Source organism: Scomber japonicus, chromosome 17 (assembly GCF_027409825.1).
Source record: "Scomber japonicus isolate fScoJap1 chromosome 17, fScoJap1.pri, whole genome shotgun sequence".
Classification (NCBI taxonomy): Eukaryota; Metazoa; Chordata; class Actinopteri; order Scombriformes; family Scombridae; genus Scomber; species Scomber japonicus.
Window position 1 is genome coordinate 25,302,169 of NC_070594.1, and position 22,524 is coordinate 25,324,692.

General features: G+C 41.1%; 3 protein-coding genes across 3 annotated transcripts in view; all 3 read right to left on the reverse strand.

The window, feature by feature from the left end:
- The window catches only part of rev3l (REV3 like, DNA directed polymerase zeta catalytic subunit), a 79,746-nt gene extending 73,449 nt beyond the window's left edge, over nucleotides 1-6,297 (reverse strand). Inside the window, exon 1 of the mRNA XM_053336785.1 lies at nucleotides 5,673-6,297. Within this exon, the coding sequence (XP_053192760.1) occupies nucleotides 5,673-5,811 (139 nt within the window). The 5' untranslated portion in view covers nucleotides 5,812-6,297. The remainder of the gene's footprint in view (nucleotides 1-5,672) is intronic.
- Nucleotides 6,298-13,045: 6,748 nt separating this feature from the next.
- Nucleotides 13,046-17,623, reverse strand: traf3ip2a (TRAF3 interacting protein 2a). The gene is made up of 9 exons (XM_053336738.1): nucleotides 17,608-17,623; nucleotides 17,020-17,496; nucleotides 14,982-15,114; nucleotides 14,704-14,870; nucleotides 14,527-14,615; nucleotides 14,379-14,447; nucleotides 14,196-14,300; nucleotides 13,561-13,635; nucleotides 13,046-13,273 (listed from the first exon to the last, which is right to left on the reverse strand). The coding sequence occupies exons 1-9, from the start codon at nucleotides 17,621-17,623 to the stop codon at nucleotides 13,127-13,129; spliced, it is 1,278 nt and encodes a 425-aa protein (XP_053192713.1). The 3' UTR covers nucleotides 13,046-13,126.
- Nucleotides 17,624-18,992: 1,369 nt separating this feature from the next.
- On the reverse strand, nucleotides 18,993-21,447 carry LOC128376884 (probable G-protein coupled receptor 139). Its single transcript, XM_053336739.1, has 2 exons — nucleotides 21,369-21,447; nucleotides 18,993-20,005 (listed from the first exon to the last, which is right to left on the reverse strand). The coding sequence occupies exons 1-2, from the start codon at nucleotides 21,445-21,447 to the stop codon at nucleotides 18,993-18,995; spliced, it is 1,092 nt and encodes a 363-aa protein (XP_053192714.1).
- Nucleotides 21,448-22,524: the final 1,077 nt, after the last annotated feature.

A 22,524-nucleotide genomic window follows, 5' to 3' on the forward strand; every position in this document is an offset into this window, starting at 1 on the left:
TAACTAATTTCTATAAGTATAACAATGTGTACAGTGCAACAACAAGGTCAGAAATAACGTCATTTGCATACTGTTTAAGGCCTGGAGAATATACCAGCCACTGTAACCTTTCACTGTCCAGCTCTGATGACAGTAAAGGCCTCATCCATACAGATTAACATTAGAAATGTGGTACAACTTCTTAAGCATTGAACCACTGACTCAAAGCCGTGATGTGATGTGATGCAGGCACATAGAGAAAGGTTCCACTTTATACAAATATCTTCTGACACCTAAAAACAACAACCAATCACACTTGTTTGATTCCCTCCTGAAATGTAAGCAACATAGCTGCTTTTTTGCTCCGCTCAGCTACGTAAAAGTCCTTCAAACAAATTGGAGGAAAATCTGTCAACAATCACAAGCCAACGAGTTACCGATTCTCTATGATCTAACTTTAATGAGCTACCGGGGCTTGAATGAGACGACGGTGGAAACGCATCGCTCTGGAGATCAAGTGCTTTATTTGCGAAAAGCAACTGTCCTAATGAAGGTAAGTGTATAAATTATGCCCTCGGTGCAATCATGCCTACAAGCTTCAGGCTTGTGAGAAGCAAGAGAGATCCTGCAACCTTTAATCCACAACTGTGAACGAGCTGTTGGTGCCTGATCCTGCCAGAGACGGCACAGTCAAATACATCTGTATGTCCTTCCAAAACAGTTGGTGCTGGAAGCTCAGAGACAAAGCGACTACTTGCCATGCATCATGTATTTGTGGAACATTTTAAACTCTGACAAGGAAGACAATTTGAATAGCGTTTTTAGAGGTAGTTGCTTTATCCATGTCCTAGGTACCTGTTCCCTCAAAAGGTCACCACTGTCAATAGCAGCCCTGAACTATACTTGAAGTTTCCACATAGTATTACTTGGTCTCTGTGAGTAAATTGAATGCAGTAATTACACTGAAATAAAGTCATCTCACTCCATAATTTGTCACTTTTCACTGTACTTTAAACAGACCCAAACATACTAGTAGAAGTACATGAGTCTGCAGCTGTGAACTCTCTCCTCTTGTGTCCTCTACATAGATTAGACTGAACTTAAGTGATTTTCATTTGAACAGAAGCTCGGTGTCCCCAACATTCTTTCCTCTGACAAGAAGCTGGGCCTCAAATCTGTGATCAACAGGAGGATTAGTGCAGAGCAGCGTTCAGTCTCTTTAGGTGACACTCCTGTCTCACCAACATGGCTCTCCCTAAACCTGCTGCTACCCTTTGTAACACGGGTCAAAGTAAAACAGACGCTCCATGAAACAAAACTGGAGAAATGTGAAGGGAGACGAAAAAACAGAAAATGAATCCCAGAGAAACCATTGCAAAACATCAGCAAATAGGCATCCCACTCTGTCATAAAGTAATTAGAAGCAACTGGAGCAGCAGTTAAGAGGATGATAATTGAACCCGAGTGACCGACAGGGAGAGAGGAAAGTAAACAGTTAAGGGGACAATGACCTTCTGCCTAATGAGCCACCGGCTTCTTTTGAATCCGCCTATTATCCTATTAATGGATCCGGGAGGAATTCCTTCAGATGGCATTAAGGGTTCCCCTGGAGAGAGCTAAACCTGGAGGCCTGGGGGTGGGGGGTGGAGTTTGAGGAGGAAGAGGCCCTCAGTTTTCTTCCTCCCTGCGTTTCACTGCTTGGCCCCCTCATTCAGGTCAATTGGTCATGCAGTTCCTCTACTTCTCAGGCGTGCACACCCAATAAACACCCATGTCCACAGCGAGGCATCGTAACGGCGCGCCTCCCGCTGTCACGGGGGGCCGAGGGGCCTGTCAGCGCGACCACGGGGGTGTGGGGGGGCTGAGCTTGTTGACACCTAGGGCGGAGATCAATGCTGCCAGACCTCAAAAGGTTGTGGTGGGCCTCGACGGCGACTCTCAGCAGCGTGAGGAGAGGACAGGCTTGTTTACCGCCCCTGGGAGATTTTTCCAACCACAGGCACAGCGCTGAAAGAAGCCGGGTTATTATTAATAAGCGTGGTGTGACCCTGATCAGGAGGTCCATTTTTACAACAAAAACACTCCTTGAGCAGTTACAGAGATGGGCAGGGTAGTACAGTACGAGTGCAGAATATGCAGGCTGGCTACTCACTGACAAAGGGAGAGAGAGAGAGAAGGATTTGGGAAGGGGGGGGGCGGCAGGAAGCGTGGCGTCGAATTACACCGGGCCGTTTGGTGGGAGTGTGCATGGCTTAGGTCAGGGAAGGATAGGGAATACGAGGCCTGGGGTTGTAGCCAGAGCCACATGGTGCAGAATGTACAGTGCACTGCTGACTTCTTTACACCGAGGTAAACACACAGAGAGAGAGAGAGAAAAGCCAGCCCAAATAAGCAATACTACTCACCAAGGCTCCTCCCTACAGACCAGACAACAAAAATCACCACAAAAGGCAACAGGATTTTTTTTTCCTTTTTTTAAAAAAGTAAATCTTTTTGCAGTGGGCGTGGCCTGTTTCTCAGCTACAGGCCCCTTTGGAAACACACATTTGAAAACAGAGAAAAGCAAAAGGGATCCGTCTCTGCTTCGATGGCTTCCAGATGGTGATGTAATTTTATTTCTGGAAACGTAGAGCCGACTCCGACTTTGGGCTGGCCACAAGTGATACATAGCCTGAGCGAGAGGAGAGTGTCAAACTGTGTGACTAGTGCAAAGTCTGCGGGGCGCGCAAACTGCAGACATGCTACTTTGTCATTACTGAGACTTGAAGCAACAGCAGAGTCGGATTGAAACCACTTCTGCCACAGAGCAACAATGCCAACTACTGTGTTTGCGTCTGTACTCGTGTAAGGGCTCAATCCGTGAAAAGCTTTTAATGCTCTGGCGGGAGACTGGCATCCGTTTCAATGCCGCCACTCGTTCAAGAATGTTAATCAATCAGGGCAGGATCGGAGGTGCAGGATTCAGGCGTGAGCGTGCGCCACGGTACACAACACACGACCGCAAAAATGAAGAAAAATGGGTTCAGGGTAAACACTGTGGCATATCAGGGCTTGAAAAAGCACAGGTGGAAATCATAACATTAACGAAGGCAGCCTTCCATGTAGGTGAAGCAGCAGCTCCTCTGGCCTGGTATTGTGCACGCTGCCTCACCTGAATAGCTGAGTAGGACACGTGAATGGCATTGAGCCTCCGTTTATGTTATTAATTACACCTGTGCTCTTCCTGTTCTGACCCATCAAAAGGCTGCTGTGAAAAGGGTCAATTAGGAAAATACAGGTTGCGTTTATCAGTTTCTCATTTTAAATCACATGTAATGACAATATTGATGATGTGACAACAATTTGGGAATACCTCTTGTTGATTTCAGCACAGTGAGGTTCCACACAACAAGTCCAAGTTAATGGCTATTAATCGTGGTTGAAAGGAAATTAGTCAGCCAAGGCCTTATTCTCACAAACAATGACAGAATCTGCTATTTTTAGCTATCAATTCATCTGATCAGTTGTCTATAAAACAATAGAGACAACAAAAAGTCATGGTTCCAGATAGTCAAAGGGGAAGATTTGCCTCTTTTCTCTGATTCATATCATTGTAAATTGTGTACTGTGTCTTTGGCTTTGAGTTGATTGAATTTCATGAAGCCAACATGTGACATCATCAAACAGCTTGTTTTAGCCAACAGTCCCAAAACCCAATGATAATCAATTTATTCCTCAAATAAAACAAAGACCCTTGAATCAGTAAATGTTTAGCAATTTCACTTGAAGAATTACTTATTTGTTGTCTTATTCATTATGTTATCATCTAAACAATGAATTCCAGCTCTAAGCAAACACTGTCATTTTCACTCAATGGAGGTGTTCAACAAGCTCAGGACATCACACCACTTAACTATAAAGCAAGCTTAACACTAGACGGAGGAAAAAGCTTTTTAACCAATGATATGATGTTGTGATGTATGAAATATCTCTCCTATGTGATCATCAAAATTCCAGATAATCATGTCACGGAAAATGCTGTGTATATACTACACTGTATCTCCATTCTCTAAAGCCCTTATGGCAACATTATACTTAATCAGTGTTGATGAATTGCTCAACATACATGCACTGACAACCTACCCTGGCTGCATCTGCTGCAGTGTGTGTGTGTGTGTGTGTGTGTGTGTGTGTGTGTGCAGCCCCCTCGCATCAGCGCAACCGCATGCGAACGTGCAGGTTTATGACAGAACCAAATTAGATCTGACACCCTAACCCTGACCCACTGTCCTTCATTTTCACTGCTTCCAATCCTTTAATCCTCACTGGAGGTACACCCTGTTGGACGTTGCTCCGGGGGTTGTCCTGCAGAGGGGAGCGCTTGAAAAACAGCCTGGGGGACAAGTTTGACTCCCATTTTCCCCTCACACCAGAGACTCATCCTGCTAAAAATACTCACACTGCTATAGTGTTTTCACCTGTCAAATAGCTCTGAACGGAGGACACTGCAAATCGCAGAAGGATTTGGCCGGGGTGCTAATGCTGTGCAATTGTGCAGGAAATCATTCCATTGTTTTGCAGCAGGCTGGATTAAGGTACCCAGAGTGCTCTGCTGTAATGGCTTTATTGGAGAGCAGGGCATGTGCCAAAGCTCAAAGGAGAAAAAAAAAAAAAAAATCGACATCTCTGACCCTCTTCTGTACAATATGTACAGTGCATAAGCATCTCGTTTATATACAGCTGCAATCTGCAAACCATGACATTTTCTTCACATGTACCAGCCTTGTCTTGGCTTCTATTGTCAATATGCAGTGCACATCTCCTCCTCACACAATGTAGGGTTTCTGTTTTCATTCATCACGCCTCCCTCATTGTTGGATCTTGCATAATAATGTAATTCCATGATGGCTCCTGGCTTTACAGGCTGTGCTGTCTTCAAAAAGAGAATATGACTGCCTCCTGAATGCTAGAAATAAGTCTAATTCTATTTTGCTGATATTTTATTTCTGATTTAATACGTGTTTTTTTTTTTTTACATTCAATGCTTTTTTATGTGGATGCTTACATTGCTGCAATCATCCAATTTTACTGTAGGGGAAGTTTTGTTTCCTTTCATCTCTCTCTCTCTCTCTCTCTCTCCCTCTCTCCCTTTCTCTCTGTGATTTTCTGGTGTTACACTGAAAAAATGATGAAAACCTGGAAGAGATGGAAGCATATTGTAGTCAAGCCTGGACACGCTCCACAGGTTGCAATAAACACAATAAAACCAACATAAAGGGATGGATTAGAGTGGACGCTGCATGTCACATGTGCCAGGTAGAGGGATAGGAGCCGCCACCACCACCACCACCGTGCCATGATGATGCAGCGGTGGGGGAAAACAAAGCAGAGCCGTATGAGGAGGGAGATGGGGGAGAGGAGGGGGGAGAAGCAGAGGACTCCCACCGCCGCAGGCAGACAGCCTGCATGCAAAAAGCAACAGCGGTGCATGTGTCAACACCCTTATCACCTTCCTGTTGTCATTTTGCTTACTATACCCGCTGGGGTTCCTCTTAATAACACAGTACGGTCGTATATGTATGTGTTAGTGTGTTGGTGTGTCGGTGTGTGTGTGTCCAAACAGCAGCCACGGCGTAACATGCCGCGTGGTGGGCTGTGAAGAAAGCCCAGCCACCATTAGCTTTAATAATAAAGAAACAGAAGAGTTAACTCACCTGCGGGTGTTGCTCCAAATATCCTCACCACCGGTACTTTCTTCACGTCGCTCTCCCTGAATGGAGAATAGCAGACGTCCAGGTCTCTAACGGGACTTGCCAGATAGTAGTCTGCGGTGACGATGCGCACGGCAAACATGACTGCCTCGTCGGTCAGAGAGGGACCGACAGAAAAGCCAAAAAAACACCACTGTTAGGAGTCCATAAAATGCGAGGACCTCGTGGCCGGTCGATACCAGCCAAGGTGTGTGCTGTCACGGCTGAAAAACAACGACGAAGCGGAGGGGAAGCCCGGTTGTGTCCCATGAAAAAAGAAAAAGGCTGAACAAAGATTCCCGGGGCTTCTGCTCGCCGAGCTGCCCCCGGTGAGGTCCAGCTGCAGCCGCGGAGAGCTGCACTCAACGGCGGCGGGTAACACTCCGACGGTCCGCTGCTGTCGGCTCCATGTTGTACTTGTTTTAACTGTGGCTGTCCTGTTGTTTTTTGTTTTTTTTTTAGCTTTCTGTGTGTTTTTGATTCCAGCCAGGAAGACGCTCCCCGGGCTTCCGGTAGGTAGCGTTATCTTTCCAAATCACGCCTCAGACGAGTCCCAGCCAGCCCCGTTTGATCTCACAGCCGCTCTGCTGAGCTCCGTCTTCTTCCATAACAGGCTAGTCCATGTTAGCTAATTTCTGTCAAGTGTCAGAATGCAAGAGAACACAACTTCCGACTACAGCCTTCAGAATAAAAGCCGCGGGCGGAGTGCTACAAAGAGCCAGCGACAAAATACCACCTTTATTTTGGAAGGCTCGTGTCTGACACAGACTGCTGGCAGTAGTTATAGATTATATAGATTATACTGATCATACAGACCGGCAGGGCAATTGCCAGTGTCTCCAAATTAGCGTGCAGACCTGCTGCTTGGTGCTGCACATTTCTATCATGAGTGTATTAAACCAGCAGGAGACTGTTCATGTTTTTCTTGGAGCTTTTCCTTCGAAACATAATCTAAAAGCATCGGGTTGGATACACAGATGTTTTGTGGTATTTTGCTGTCCTCAACCACTGTCTGCTGCAAATTGTGCAAACCAAAATCTGTGTGAAGTCACCAGTGATGTCAAAATATCCTGTTTGGTCTTTTCAAAATAATAGCACACAAACGTGAACCGTAAAACTCAGTTATTGATTGGATCAAAAATGAATATCCAAAAATGATTACTTTATTGCCATTTGAACATACTTCACATGATTTTTTTTAATCACTCACTTCAGTGAGCAAACAAACAAATCAAAAACCTCAAGTCATCAGATAAAATAAAAAGTGTAATAGTGATGACACATCAAATTACCATCATCAGCAATAAATACTCTATGCATAACATTTTCAAATAATATGTGAACCAAGTGTTCTCAAATCAAAATCTAATGAATTCCATTGTACATATCCATACGTAGCCTAACATTACAGTGTATGATAGGCTATACACTGGGACCCAGATGTCCCCTGGGTTCACTGACTGTTTCAGGCCTCATAATATCAGGCATCCACATTCAGGTGATCCAGCCAGAGGTGATCAGTCTCTGACTTTGACTGATCACTAATACTAAAAGACATGATAATGACAATAATAATAATAATACATTTTAGAAGGAAGAAAGGAAGTTCATGGATTGAAAATGTAATGTTAACACAACTGTCGATACAGGATTTTTTACAGATTCCATGTAGCATTTGTGCACCAACATAATGGCAGGATTTAATCAAAGACTGAAGTGTCCTTTCTAAACAAAATACACCATGACTGTATTTTGGGTATTTAACTGTCTTCATGATCTAAATGCTTGCGTCCTTTGCAAGGATAAAAAATAACCTCATATATGTAGATTGGCAGATAACACATGACATAGAGATTGATAGATAGAATGATAGAATGATAGATTGATAGATAGAATTACACTATAAGTTAAATATGTTTGGATCCTACAAATTAAAAAAAAATGGCTGTGAAATACTTGTTACACTTGTGTTCTTTGCTTGGGTCTGAAAGCTGGATGTACTGAATACAGATGTGTGTAAAGCTGCGCCCAGTCTTTGTCACCCTTAGGCGACTTTTATTTTGTAACAAAATGCCCCTTAACTTCGGAACCGGAAACAGTTTATGGAACACTATGTGTAGCTTGACAGCATTTCACCTCATTTGCCACTGCAGCATCAAAACAAGGACCAGACCCAGATCAGAGACCTGAAGAGCATCACTTTCCCATTGGTCGTTTGTTAGGAACACGTTTCTTATTGGCTGAAATAGTTCCCTGTCATTGGGTTAAAGAAAAAAAGTCATGCATTAATACATCTAACAAAAAGACATCACAGGAAGACCAGTAAGTATGTCCATGAAATGAAACAGGAATATGTAACACACTGTGAGTCCAAATGGGAATATTGCATTAACACAAAGTTACCATGAAGTACAGTGTGATCACTGTGAGCTCACCACTAATTAACCCTGATACACTGCACCTTCTTGAATACTGATGCTATTCATATCTTAATGCAGCTTCAGTTATGTTTCATAGAAGCAGCTAAGATTAAGTTTATACACAAGCATCAATACTGTAGACATGTGGACACAGTCTCATGTAATCCTTTGTATTCTACAATCACACATCAATTATATAGAGTGAGTTGATTAAAGGAATAGTTTGTATTTATATTTTCTTATCAACAGTGAGATGAGAAGATTGTCTGTGCAGAAATTGCATAGCTGGATGTAGTAGCTGGTTAGCTTAGCTCAGCAGAAACTGGAAACAAGGGGAAACAGCATATCTAGTTTGTTTAATCTGTGTAAAACATGTTAAAACAACAACTTGCCATTTTACAGAGAGGCCTGTGCCAAACTGTTTCTTGGCCTGAAACATTAACGTCCTGGAGTCTCTGCTGGTTGCTCGCCAAAATGTCTCTAAAACATTATTTTACTGTTACAGCTGTCTCTTAACCTTAGAACTCACTTGTTCTGGTCATATATTAGCCTATTAGCATATTGGAGGCTTGATAGCATGATAGCATTTGCTTTTCTTTCATCTTACAGAACCTCAAGAGTACCTGACTCACAACTCTGCAAACCCACCCATAGGTGTTTCACTGATGAGCTTTTTTTTGCCTCCTACACAACTTCCAACAGTTCAATATTCCACTCAGAGTCCCATAATGGCCTATACATGGCAGGCAGCAGTCACAGAAGTGCTGAGCTCACTGCTTTCTCCTCTCCACTGAAAGAGCCATAACCCTCTCCAAACAGCTGGTTGGGTCCGGTTCACACCGGGGACATCACAGTCGATGACTCTCCAATGATGAAAAATGTTTCATTAGCATTTTCATCTAAATGGAGAGCCAGCCTCTGTCTGTTGGAGTGTGTGCTGACCTTGAGTGAGAGCCTGATCTTCTTAATGAACCAATCAGCAGGCGTCTGCTTATGTTTGCCAGCAGCATACCTGGAGTCTATATGAGGGACACATTTAACATCAAACAAATCCAGAAATATTATATATTCCATATTTAATGCAGGATTTGGTGGTGGGCTTTTATCTTAAGTGCTTTACAGAACACTGAGTGCATACATTTTTAGTATGGATGGCCCCCATGGGAACAGAGCCCCAAAGTGTGATGCAGAAAGTGCCATTTTTTACTCACTTCCATCATAGAAAGTCATCTGGTTTTTAGGGTGGCTAGATGATCTGGTGATGTCAGTGGAGGTGAATAAAGAGGAGGTGGGGTTTTATGGAGTTAAGAGTCCACAACTAAATGTCAGAATCAGCTTTATTGCCATGTAGGTAACTGGATTACATGCAAGGAATATATGACTTGGTGTTGTTTGGTGTACAGCAGTCAACAATATATGTTCATTTTGCTGGTATATGATCATAAACTTAGGTATTAGACAAATGATAACACTCAACGTTATTACAGTTCCTCTGGGGACCATGAATGTGTGTGTACCAAATTTCACAACAATCCATCAAAAGTTGGGATATTTCAATAAAGAACTAAAAAGTCAACCTAGTGGTGGCGCTAGATGAACGCTTCACCTCCAACACTACCCACCCACAGGTGCATCACTTGTTCAGTTTTGCAGGTTATCCATGACTTTATAGTTCTGCTGTTGAGTGAAAGCAACATCTGAACTTACTGTTGCTTTTACATGCAGTGTGCTGCTGTATTCTTACATTATATACATTGTGCTTTGACATTCTAAATAAATCTTTTAGCTGTTCTTTCAATCCTGGACTAGATTGTCTATTGTGTATATTAAAGGGGCACTCTTACACATCACAGGTAAATGTGGAGTACTGCTCAGTCAGTAAAAACAGCTGTAAATTGTTCTCTGGGGGTCTGGAGGAGTTTTGCCAAGTCGCACAAAATAAACCATGACAAAGCCATCAGGGTTATCTCAGCTCAGGCATGAAAACTACAAATTTGAAGAAAGTCTGTGTTGCAAACTGGAGGCAAATATAAGCATTCAGCACACAGGGAGGGTCAGCTAAAATACTATATCAAGTTACACTATGGGACATATTCAGGAACCAGTGTTGTGGGATTTGGCCCCATACTGCAATACTAAATCACTGTGTTTAAATTAGGCTTGTTTATGCAGTGCTTTTGTATTCTATATTTGTTTTAATTGACCCTCATGTCTGTTTAAATATATTGGATTTTTAAGGTTTAAGATTTTATGATTCAATAAATGTATTGTCCCTAAAAGTCAGAGCATTACTACAACACAGGAAATACAGGATGCATAAAAAAGATCTAAAAAAACCAAAACAAAAAAAACATATGCAAGTCAAAACAGTTCAACATGCAAGAAAATCACATACAAGTATTGAGATTACAATTTCTTAATATCAGAGGGTTAAAATAGTGCTTATATAAGATGATTTATTACAAATGAGAGACATTTTTGACACGAGGAACTACCAAAAACTTGGTTCAGGCATTGTGCTGTCTGGGGAACTTCACTGAATGCGTTCTTCATAACTGACTGACATGGTGTGAATAGATAATAGGATAAATTATACCTTGACATTTCCTAATGTGCCCTTTTGAACCTCCAGCTGAACCTCTGAGGAGCTCCATCTTCATATCTAAAATGCAAACATTCAAATGAGAAAACAAAAAAGAAAGAAATAATAGGACAAGAGCGTCCTCCCATTAGACATGAATCAAGGTTGTTTTGATCCCCAAAGGCTGCTTCATCAGACAAATGCTTGTTGTCATGGAAATACTTTAGAAGTAGAGAATTCAATTATAAAATGAGCCAGAGTAGGGAGTGTAATTTACAAGCTGCAGGGTAGATGGAAAGGGGATCCAGCCCTTTTTGGGACAATATCTGTGTCTGGTTGCTTTGGACTCACCAGATAAAGCTGAGTGGAGTGGCACGCAGGTTCAGTAACAATAACAAACAGTGGATTTATTGGTACTGGCAGCCCTTGTGTTTACAGAAAGCACCCTCATGCAAGAGCTGATAAAAGCCTGGACATTACCACAGTTCCCTTTATACACAGTGCTGAGAGCAAATCATTTTATGTTGCCTGACAGAACTGAAGTAGTGTGTGCACATTGACATGGCAATATGATGAAGTTGCGGGTTGAAGGTGTCAGCTGAAGGTGTCCACAGACCACTGGCTTATCAGGGGGCTACTGTGCCACATATGAACGGTGTTTCCGTTGTAAGACTTCCTGTGCCCCTTAATCAAATAGTTGCTCTCACGACCCTCATAAACTCCTTGTTTCAGCCACAATCATAATAAAAATGTTATAATGGTGCATTTATTCCAATAATTAATAATAAAAATTATGTAATATTAATAACAAAAGTAATGTAGAATGGAAATCACAGTTGTAGCCATGAAGAATCAACCAGTGCTGAGTGGTTTTATTATTTGGGACATGCTGCCACCTTCTGGTGAGCCATATACTAAGAAATACACAGATTGTGTGCTGTGGAGTATGCTGCTGGACAAGTCACAGTTTACAGTGTATACATATTAACTTATCTATTGAGATATTAAAAACAGAATGGCTCTATGGATGGTAATGTTGCTCTGTCTGTATGTTGGTCCACCACTTTGGTCCAGACTGAAATATCTCAACAACTATTGGATGGATTGCTATGAATCTTTGTACAGACACGCATGAGGAAGGCAACTAACACTAATATTGTCTTGACAACTACTCGGACAGATCCGCACAAGTTTTATACAAACATTTATATTTCCCAAACAATGTAGACTCATAACTTTTGTGATCTGTTGACATTTTACACCAGTGCCACTATGAGATTAACATTTGTGGTTTTAAATTAAAATCCTCAATAACTATTGAATGGATTGTCATGAAATGTTCAAATAAATATATTTTAATCTGTCCAAAACTTTATTACCAAACAACTTGCAAAAATAATGATATTTCCATCAGCCTCAGTTGTACTTTGTATTCAATGCCGCTAATTAGCAAATGTTAACATTCCAAAAATTGAATGTGGTTAAGGTTATACCTTAGCCACGGGTCGATGTCAACATTATGTTTTTAGGTGGGAGTGTAGTGTAAACGGTATTTCGTTTTCCTCCATGTCTAGTACATACGGCAATGACAATAGATAGATACATCTTTATTGTCATTGCACAATCATACCAAGTACAACGAAATTCCTTCATTGAATCCTTGAATCCTCGAACGTGTCAGCAATGTAGACATTAGCATTAAAGCTAGCTTAAAGGAACATTGAACCTAATTACAGCCTCACGGATATGTTAGTTAGGAATTTTTGGTCTTGTTAAAGTGAATGAAATGACTACACATTTGAAAGCCTCAAACACATACAATTATCACCACAAACTTTGCTCAACCCAATACCAGCCAAAGCAGGTAACTAGCTCAGACGACAACCACTGTAAACTACCATCCCAATGCTAATGGTAGAAAAGGTTAGCTATCATTAATAGCTGGTGAACGTTGTGGAGTAGCATATTGGAGTTAAAAAAACACATTTATTTTATTTTCAGATGTAGTTGGAGACCAAAACAGAGTTCAAATGAAGGTGAATAGTGGATTTATGTTGAGCAGATGGAAAGAAACACAACTCTAAATGAATGCTTATGTTGCTGGCAGAAATAAAAACAATGAATGCAGCTTTAATTGAATGCCTCCTATAAATATGATTAAAACCAACCCATACAGCAGCAGCAAGAGCTCTGATTGAACACTGAACACAACTCCAGCCAACATAGCCAGCCAATCATTCTGTCAGCAATTTTAGTCATACATTTTAGTCTTAAATCTGATTGTGATAAAACATGTTGAAAATGAATCATGAATGAGCAGAACAAACAAAGACATATCCACATGTTTGGGTTTTTACAAAATTAAGTCTTTTTCTTCATGTCACATTTTCCCCCATGTTATGACTTTATGTATTGTTTCAGACTGGACGAAAAGTGAGGGTGAGGTCAGTGCCCCTCTCTGGAATGATGTAGCGCTCCTCCCTGAGCAGGCGCAGCAGCAGGTCCTGTGTGTCCTGGGGCCAACGGAAGATCCTGGTGCTCTGGAGCCAGTTGGGGACATGTCTCTGTGACAAAGACACAAAACAAAATGAAATGGACTATAATGCATGAGAGGTAGTATTTTAGTAGGGTTACAGTAATTTTATTCTATGGTATAACTACTTCTAGTACTAATGGGGTGTGAAGTGCACTCTACAAGCCCCCCTTGATTGATTAATTGATTTTTTTTTCATTTTTGAAATGTCATGTTTAGATGGATAACTCAAAAAATAAATACACATTTTTATGATTTGGTTGAACCAAGCTTTTAATTTAATATCTGTTCATATCTGTGTTTATTTCTTGTACTCACCTTGGTTGCATTGGGAAACAACACAGGTATGAGTCTGAAGTTCAGGCAGCCTTGTTGGATGAACTCATTTTGGATCTGTGCCGACAGGAGTCGAGAGTTATCATTTTTTTAGAGTAGTACACAGTCGTTTCACATGGCAATGCAATGTACTGCATATGCGGAAAATCATTACACTACGTTTTGGTCTTTGTGTGGTTAAAATCAGGAACATTTGTCTATGTGTCAATGAGTAAACACTAGTTAATTGTCTCACTGAACAACAAATGATCAATTTTCATGTATTCTTTGACATTAATCTACAGCCCTTACAGTAAGACCTACTATAGTTCAGTTTCTCTAATGACATTTCTTTTTGTCACCTGTTCATGTCAGGTTTCTGAGCTCTGCTGGTGACATGTAGGAACCATTTCCAGTCCCACAGCCTGGGACTGTGAGTCTGAGTGCACTGGGTGGAACTGAGAAATTAAATACTCTGTTTTTAAGTTGTGATGGGCATTTCCTCATTCTTCTGTCCCTATGTGGGAGAAGGAATGACCTAAGCTTGCCACAGGAGGGCGATATTGCAAGCAGAGAATTCTGCTTGCAGAGATTTCTGCCTGAGCTGTTAGCTTGCCTTGAAAGTTGAATGAGTTCACCTGATTGTGAATGTACTTGGTGTGCAGTCCATGGTCATCATCACCATGTCCCTCCACATCCTCCTTGTACTGGGGGCTGATGACCACAATGATGAGGACCGATTTCTGTAAAATGTTATCCTGCTGTCAGTTTTTGCAGAAGACTACATGTGGAGTAACTCTCTGCTCAGTAGTTAGACTTACATCGTTCAAATATCTGTCCATCCATCTGGTGATGCCCATTGCTCGGACTGTGCTTTGAAACATGTCAATCTATCAAAAACAGGCAGAGTGTGAGCATTTGTATTGAGTCGCTGAGAAGTTAAAACTATGGAGGAACAGCAAGACTTACAACTGGTTTGAATCCCTGATCACTCAGAAATTTGGTGAAAGGAATAATTTCTCTGGCTGTGTCCACTGAATATGTGATGAAAACATTCCCTGTCATGAAACAGACACATTTCTTAGAACCAGAAATAAACTTTACATGCATACAGTATATTTACGCAGGGACACTAATGAGACTTACTACACTCCTCAGGGAGACTGATAGTCTTCCTGATCTCCCTTGTGTCTGGTCCTGGACCTGGCTGGAAGGGGCTGTTCACGCTGACCTCATGCAGCATGTCCCTAGCAGGCGCCACAGGCGGAGGCACAGCAACATCATTGATTCGTTGCCGATTTTGGGGGGCATTCCTGTGGAGGCAAATAACCAAGTGATCCATGACATCTGTGGAAAGTATTATATGAATCAGTGCTGAAAATATTAGATCATAATGACAAACAGAACAGGAGTCATTCTCATACCGGGACTGATGGTGCTGCTGAGGCTCCTCTTGTGGATCGTGATAATGGCAATTATTATAATTGTGACGGGGCGGATTTGCTGGAGGGTGACATGGACATTGTCTGAGACAACTCCCCTTCACTGGATCTCGGTCTGCACAGAGACATGGAGGAGCAGACATAAAATCACAGTTTGGATGTTTTCCAGTTCAGCAGTAATGAGGTCAGACTCAACAACACAATGAGCAGAAGCCAAATGAGGGTTGGGGAAGCAACTTTCATAACATAATCTATCACAGATGTCGTGATTATTGAATCTGTGAAGAACCAAATTAAAAAATCCAGTTATGATGTAGTTGTATTGTTTGTCCTACTTTTAGAATTTAAAAAGCAAATTTAGGTTTCTGAGTCAACACAGCCAAATTACTATTAATATACTAATTATGATTATATTACTAATATGAATGTAAAGCTATTACATAAGTATCGAGACACATTAGTATTGTGAACTATAGTGTTAGTGTCTCATTAAGTTAGTGTGACCCACCAGTTCAACAGTATGGACAACCTTAACGACCCAACCCTATAAGAGCCTAAATGCTAGCTGCTTTGTAAGGCTGTTATTAGGTGGAATGTGGCTTTGAGCTAATGCTAACATTTCAGCATCCTAACATCCTAACAACAACTCACAATGACAATGTTGACACAGTTACCATATTAACTTGCTGCAGTGGTTCTAAACCTTTTCACATCAAGGACCCCTAAACTGGGTAACTAAATTAGACCATGGACCCCATTTGATAAGGCATTGTCAGTGTATGAAACCCATGTCCCAAAACACAAGCCAATAAACAAATGTGCACAAAGTAGCTAACTCCACAGATTTTGTTTTTGTTGGGACTAAAAACAGATGATACATACTGGCAGTACATGACCTATCAAAACAGTCTTAACAGTGGCACAACATTTATTAAGTCAGTGAAGTGACTCAGTTATATCTATTGTACAGCAATATCCATCTAAAAATTAATATTAGCTTACATTATCCACCATCAGCTAATGGTCTTAACAGAGCAACTTAGGCTGTATCAGCAAAACCTGACTGTACTGCACTGAGCAAAGGTGAGTTTATTGATATGAATTCAATCTTTTATTTTCAAGATGAAAATAGTGATGTGTATTCTTTCAAATATTACATGGTATTGTTTTTAAGGATCAGTCCATCCCATTGACACTGTGTGTCGTAGATAATTTAGGTTTTATTTGTCAAATTTTTTAGATATTCGTCTCTGAGATCTCTGCTTCTATTCCAAAACAATGGAGGTGAATGAAATTTCATCTGTCACACTAAAAGCATTGAACATTACATTTTTTTAAAAACTGCAACAGTTTGCCTTTCTACAATCCATTCCCTGATTATTTTGGACAATCCAGGGCTCACTTCCAGAGTAACACCAACATTGTATTTCTGGAGAGAGATGTTGCATTTAAAAAAATGTAACTATAATTTCTAACGTTGTGAACACCACAAACAAGTATCCATTCATCTCTGTTGTATTGTATGGAGGCAGAGGTCTCATAAACAGACATTTCAAAACCTAGACAAACTATGTGAATGACTAGAAACCATTTTAGGTATATAATTAGTTCAGCTAATGGCCTTTTATTTCATATGAAATATTAGCAGACATGCTGCACGCCACCAATACATTTCTTTTTTACAGACTTAACAAAACAGTAAAAACTGTGTGTTTTGTGCCCACTTAATTACTAATTCCTAATGCTTATCAGCTTTCTGTTTAATAGGTAGGTCACCTCACATAAATGAGGTCCTTACCCTAAAATAAATTCATCTGTCTTGGTCCCAAGGGAGAAATTTGGTGTCCCATGACACTTAATTAGTGTCAGTATACAAGTCAAATATATGTTAAAAATGTGTTTTAAAATAACAACAAAACCAAAAGATATGTAACCTGTATTTGTTCAGTGCCAGTGAGTAATGTTAGACTCAACCCTGACAGTAAAAACAGGTATCTGTAATGTGTCATGTTTCACTTACATTGAGCTGGCACACGTGGTGTTGGGTGTAGTGGAGGGATATAGTGGGGGCAGTTAACGTCAGACATGAGTGGGAGAGGGTGCTCCAAGCTTTCCTCCACAGAGTGGTCCTGGTGCCAGTTTGAAGGGCCTGCAAAGCCTCTCCTTTGGTCAACAAGGGGTGCCCGCACATATCTGTAAGCATGAGGCCAAACACCTGCAGGGTTAGGGGGTGTCATCTGTCCTGAGTGTATTTGGGAGACGAGGTGAGGTTCAGGGGCAGTGTGAATGGCAGCTCTTGGGTCAGGCTGGTGATAATCCTCAGGGAGTCTCCACTGGTCCACTCCCCCAGTTTGCTCACACCCCTGGGTCGGCTGCCTTTTGCTCGACACTGTATCTCCACTACACTGCTGGCAAGGGTGAGGCCAGGCCAAGTCCAGACTGGAGGATGTCATGCTCTCGTCCATCTCAACAGGAACACTCTGATGAGGGCAAGGTCCTGATAACGACAACCAAGAGCAAAAAGGGTTTGCACTTTATCAGGGAAGATATTTTGATAGATTAGACAGATTCATGAGTGCTGTGAGTCTGAAGAGGTTTTGTTTCCTACCTTTGAACGAATCCATTTTGTTACTGAGAACTAATGTCGGCTGTCTTGGTTGCCTCTGGCGAAGTGAAAAAGAAAACAGGAATTTAATCAGGCGTGATTTAAAGAGATACTTACAGATTCTGTGTCTTGATGAAGCACAAATGGTATAAAAACAACCGTAGTCTCAAGACGTGACGTATTCAACATGGACTTTAACCAAACTGCCTGTACAGCTGAAATGTACATCTCAAAGCAAATGGTAGGTTTGTAGAAGAAAAGTATTAAAATGTTAATGTTAAAATAATTTTTACATGGCTCATTCTCACTAAACAGGTATGACACAGATACCTTTACAGCTGGGCTGAAGTGGAATGTACCAACACGCTCTCTATAAACTCGTACAAAGGTCACTGATCTAAGGGAATGTCAGGTATGTCTCTCTTAACAACAAATAAAACTACCTAAAAAGTTTCCAGTATTTTTTCCTTTTTACATTCACATACAGAGAATAAAGCAGAACTTCTCTGTACTTGCACACCTACCTTTTCTTACAACTGCTGATCCCTCTGCCACAGCACAAACCTGTTCTGAGGCAAACAGGAAGTATTCCCACTGCTTGTCCCTCTCTTTTTGCATGCAAAGTAAGGAAGTCTCGTGACTTATTTAAGCAAATAATATGTCACTAAGTCTTCAACTGGCCAATCAGGTTGTGCCTCCAGCAAGGTAAGTATTCTGTAGCCAGTCAGGTTTAACTGCTTCTGTGAAAGGTGGCATGTCCCATTTTCATCCAACAATTGGAAAAAACAACATTGTGAAACTCTAAGCAATAAATTGAAAACAATCAGGATCGACACACTTGACTTGACATACATTACATTAATATCATTTGCAGTTTGGCTCATATGTATTCCAATTTTTATGATCAACGTGTATATCAATTAATGTCATTTATCAGTTTTGGATGAGGAGTGAAATCCACTGGTAGTACTACAGGAAAAGTCAGGGGATTATCAAAGTCATTAGGATCCATCCTCTGCAGACCATGCAATGCCTATAAAAAGTTAATGGCAATTCTTTTGAGTGTTGAACCTTTATTTAGCCTGGGATGTTTCACTGAGGATGACTCTCTTTTGCACCCTGATCACATTTGCACAGTTTTTAGTCACAAGCTCACTTCTCTAACCTTTAAGCCACCACCACCCCATTGTTGTGATATTGCAGTCCAAAGTGGTGGACTAACCAACAGGCAGGCTTCACATTCTGTTAGGTTGGCTAATAAGGATTGGATAGGATAGTAGGATAATTTTATAAAATAATCTCCTTGAGTTAAACAAAACAACTATTCCCAGGTCATTATGACCTTTCAGCTTTACAGGATAATTAGAGTCTGATATATGTCCACTCTTCTAGTTCCTCCTTTGTTTAAGATTTGTTAGCACCACAGTCACTGGCTTGCTGGATAGTAAGACTTTATGATCTGCAACTGTGAAGACTTTCATGGTGGTGTGGGTCAGGATAGAGCCCAGCTCTCGTGCCTTCATCTTACAAGTCACCATCTGGACTAGCTCCTGCCGGAAGCGCCGGCTGACCATGCAGTATAGCAGGAAGTTAGTAGTGGAGTTAAGGTTCTGCAGCATGTTGGCCACATCGCCAGCAACATTGATGGGTATGTTGTAGTCATTTCTGTTGAACTTTTCGTTGTTGTACTCGGTCCTCAGGATGCAATATGTGACAAAGCGGGGGAGGCTGAGCACGACAAAAGCCACAGAAACGGTGCCTAGCAGCAGGATGGTCCTCCTCAACATGCCCCTGGTGCTCCTTCCATGCATGACGCGACGTTCCTCCTTGGTGAAGAGGTTGCTGGCACGGCAAAGATGATACCCAATGAGGTAGTTAAAGATAATAACCAGCACAATGGGTATTCCCCCTGAGAGGAATGTGGTTATCCACACTATAACAGTGGAGTAGGTCTCATTACGATAACGACACCTGGGCATTGTTACATTCTCCCCGTCTATCGTAAAGTTGACACTTGTAACAACATTGATCCAGCCCATTGGCACAGAAACCAGGTGAGACACCAGGACGATGGCCACACAGGTCAGTTTAGTGACATGAGCCTGGGAGAAGTGCTGCTTGGCAGCTGTGATGCGAAGGACAAGGTAGCGCTCGATGGTGAACACCACCACGATCCAGGAAGAGCTGTTGAGAGATCCATATTGAAGGAACCCGAGGATTGCACACCAGGGGTGGGAGTGCCAGAAGGGCTGCAGCAGCCAGAAGGTGAGAGTCAGGTCAATAAGGATCACCCACACCAGGTAGAAGGTGTCCACAATAGCAAGACAGCTCAGGTAAATGATGGCTGTGTCAGACATCCCACATTTACGGAAGCAGATCATGTAGAATGTGAAGAGGTTGGCTAAAAGGGAGGAGAAACAAGAGTACAGCTCAGACTAGTACATGATATTTACATGTCTGTTCATACTTTAAATTATTATTATTTGTTCAATTTAAGCTGCATTAAATATTGTTCTATGACCACTTATTTTGGATCAAGCAGAATACGCATCTGATATAGTGTCACCTGTTAGCAGTCACATTCAGCTGACATAGAGCAGCATGAGCAGTCATTTTACATTTTTTGCCCCCCTGACAATGTTAGTCTAGTATTTACTCTCCTTTTAGCTCTGTTGTAGTGCCCCCCCCTCCCCTAACTCCTTAAAACATATGTTGCTTTGGTGCTGGAGTGGTAGTGTACAGTGGGTGTACACTAGTGGGAACTGGGAAACAATGAGCTGAAAGACATAAAAATAGCTGAGAGGAACTGCAGAATCTGTTATAATTTATCACTTTGAGTGACCCCCTTTCACATTACATACTGTCATTTGATGTTTTGTTAATATAAAAATAATGAATGGTAATGAAGCAGTAATAACTGAATTTATAAAAAATGGGAAGGAAAATTTGGGGGTTCCCAGGTTTGTGTGCCTAGTTTAGCATAGGCTGAGAATAGGAGGAAACAGCTGGGCTGTTAAATGTGTTCCAACAACTCCAAAACAAAGTTTTATTTTAGCTAGCTAGTACAACTCGAATAGAAGTGAGAGAAACTTTCATACACTGTCTCACTTACTGCTACCATCATTAGGTATATGGTACGTATCAGCAGTAAGCAGGGTGCAGGACTTTTTTGAGAGCTAAGTAGATACAGATATAAAGATATATATATATTAAGACAATCTGCAAACCTGTAGCTATGAGGACAGGACTAGCTCTAAAGCTAACTGCTCCTAAAACCGCAGTTTCTCATTTTTACAGTTCATTTCTATTTGTACATACAAAACATAAAATGTATAACTAATACAATATTGGAATTTTATACAAGTGTAAACTGGGCTAAAAGTTTCCTCTGCCTCCTGTCTTGGGGTTGCAAAACTGAAGCAGATATCAATCTTCTCTTCTCAATGTGGATTAGAACGGCAACTTACATGTATTCATTGTGGGACCATAATGACTATAATGACAATGACTTTCTAGTATGAAGAAAGTCAAAGCTCTGTGAATGAAGTTCTCCTATGCTACAAGTGTTGCTGGAGCTTTGACCTTCTTCAGACTTCTTTCCTTCTCCGTGTACTGTGGAAGTAGGTGAAGTTGTGCCAGAAACCTCCACCCTTTTTCTAATAATTTTCTAGAATTAAATAAAATAATAATATATAATAATTACTACAAACTGTCCTGTTAAAGCCCATTCAAGCATGGAGAGCCAAAGACCAAACAAGACAAACCTGGAATACCCATGATACAAAGGAACGGGTAGTAGATCTTCTGAACCGTGACGAAGATAGTGTCGCCAGTTTCCTCCATGGTTCATTCACCTTCAGACAATAGTTCACATGCTAATACCTGCAATAAAGCCATTAGAGAGCTAAATGCTGTCACTGATACAGATGAGTACAGTAGACAAATACTGACGAGGGGCTTTGTAAACAGCGACTTGGGAAACTACTTGGACATATTTAGGTGAAAATGACATGATCTGAAATGTTAAACACTAAAACTAAATATTGTTCAGCTGCTGCACTTCATGTAAGTTACAGTGAATACATAACCACTGAATGACTAAAATGTGAAATGTGGCATCAGAGAGAAAAACAAGAATTCTGCTAAATTAAATAATTAAGCTGTGAATATGTATCTAAAAACCTTCTTCTGTTTTTTTTCTTTTGTTTTGGTCTTTAATCAATGAAATGTAATTTCACTGCTTTCTCTCTATTTTACAAGACTGCAAAACTAAGAATTTGACAGCTTCTTATTTGTTGCTTGATTCAGCTCCAAAGTTGTACTGGTAGTGACCCACAATAAACGATGGTTGAAGGCTGATCTGTCGATGTTGTGTCTCATCTGAGAGTCACTAAAGAGGAGGAAGTAGATTGTTTCTGTAAAAAGTTGTGATCTCTAACTGTTGTCTTGACCTTTGAAACTGCAATTAGTAGAGATCAGTTATCTTTATCTGTGTGAAATATCCATTGTGACTATAAAAGATGATAAAATCAGACTTACCTGGTATCTATTAGATCTCTGTGCTGTGTTCCTTTGAATTATGAAGGTGTCATACAGGAGTGACTTCTTCCACAGAGGTGCATGCCAGCTGTTTATGTTTCCATAGGACAAGTCTATCAGTGATATGAGGAGGGATGGGTGAGACAGCTCCAGTTGCTGCTCCTATAAAGCTTCAGGAGGAGGGAGTCACATCACCTGACATACAGCTGATATGAAGGGACAGTTGTTCCTGAATGAGATACTCAACTCATTGAAAATACAGTAGCAAAAATAGGGGGAAAATGAAGATCCTTTTGGGAACTTTAGGTGTGCATATTGGAGAACCTCCTCAGACTGGATTATACAAGTAGAATATTAAAAGTTTGAATCTTGAAAAAGATC

Coding starts and splice junctions, on each gene's coding strand:
- traf3ip2a (XM_053336738.1), bottom strand. Junction 15,115..17,019: donor ACCACGTGTGCCAGCTCAAT/GTAAGTGAAACA, acceptor GTCTCTGTGCAG/ACCGAGATCCAGTGAAGGGG. Junction 14,301..14,378: donor TGGACAGATATTTGAACGAT/GTAAGTCTAACT, acceptor AACATTTTACAG/AAATCGGTCCTCATCATTGT.
- LOC128376884 (XM_053336739.1), bottom strand. CDS start 21,447: ATGGAGGAAACTGGCGACACTATCTTCGTCACGGTTCAGAAGATCTAC. Junction 20,006..21,368: donor TTGTATCATGGGTATTCCAG/GTTTGTCTTGTT, acceptor CCTCCCTTTTAG/CCAACCTCTTCACATTCTAC.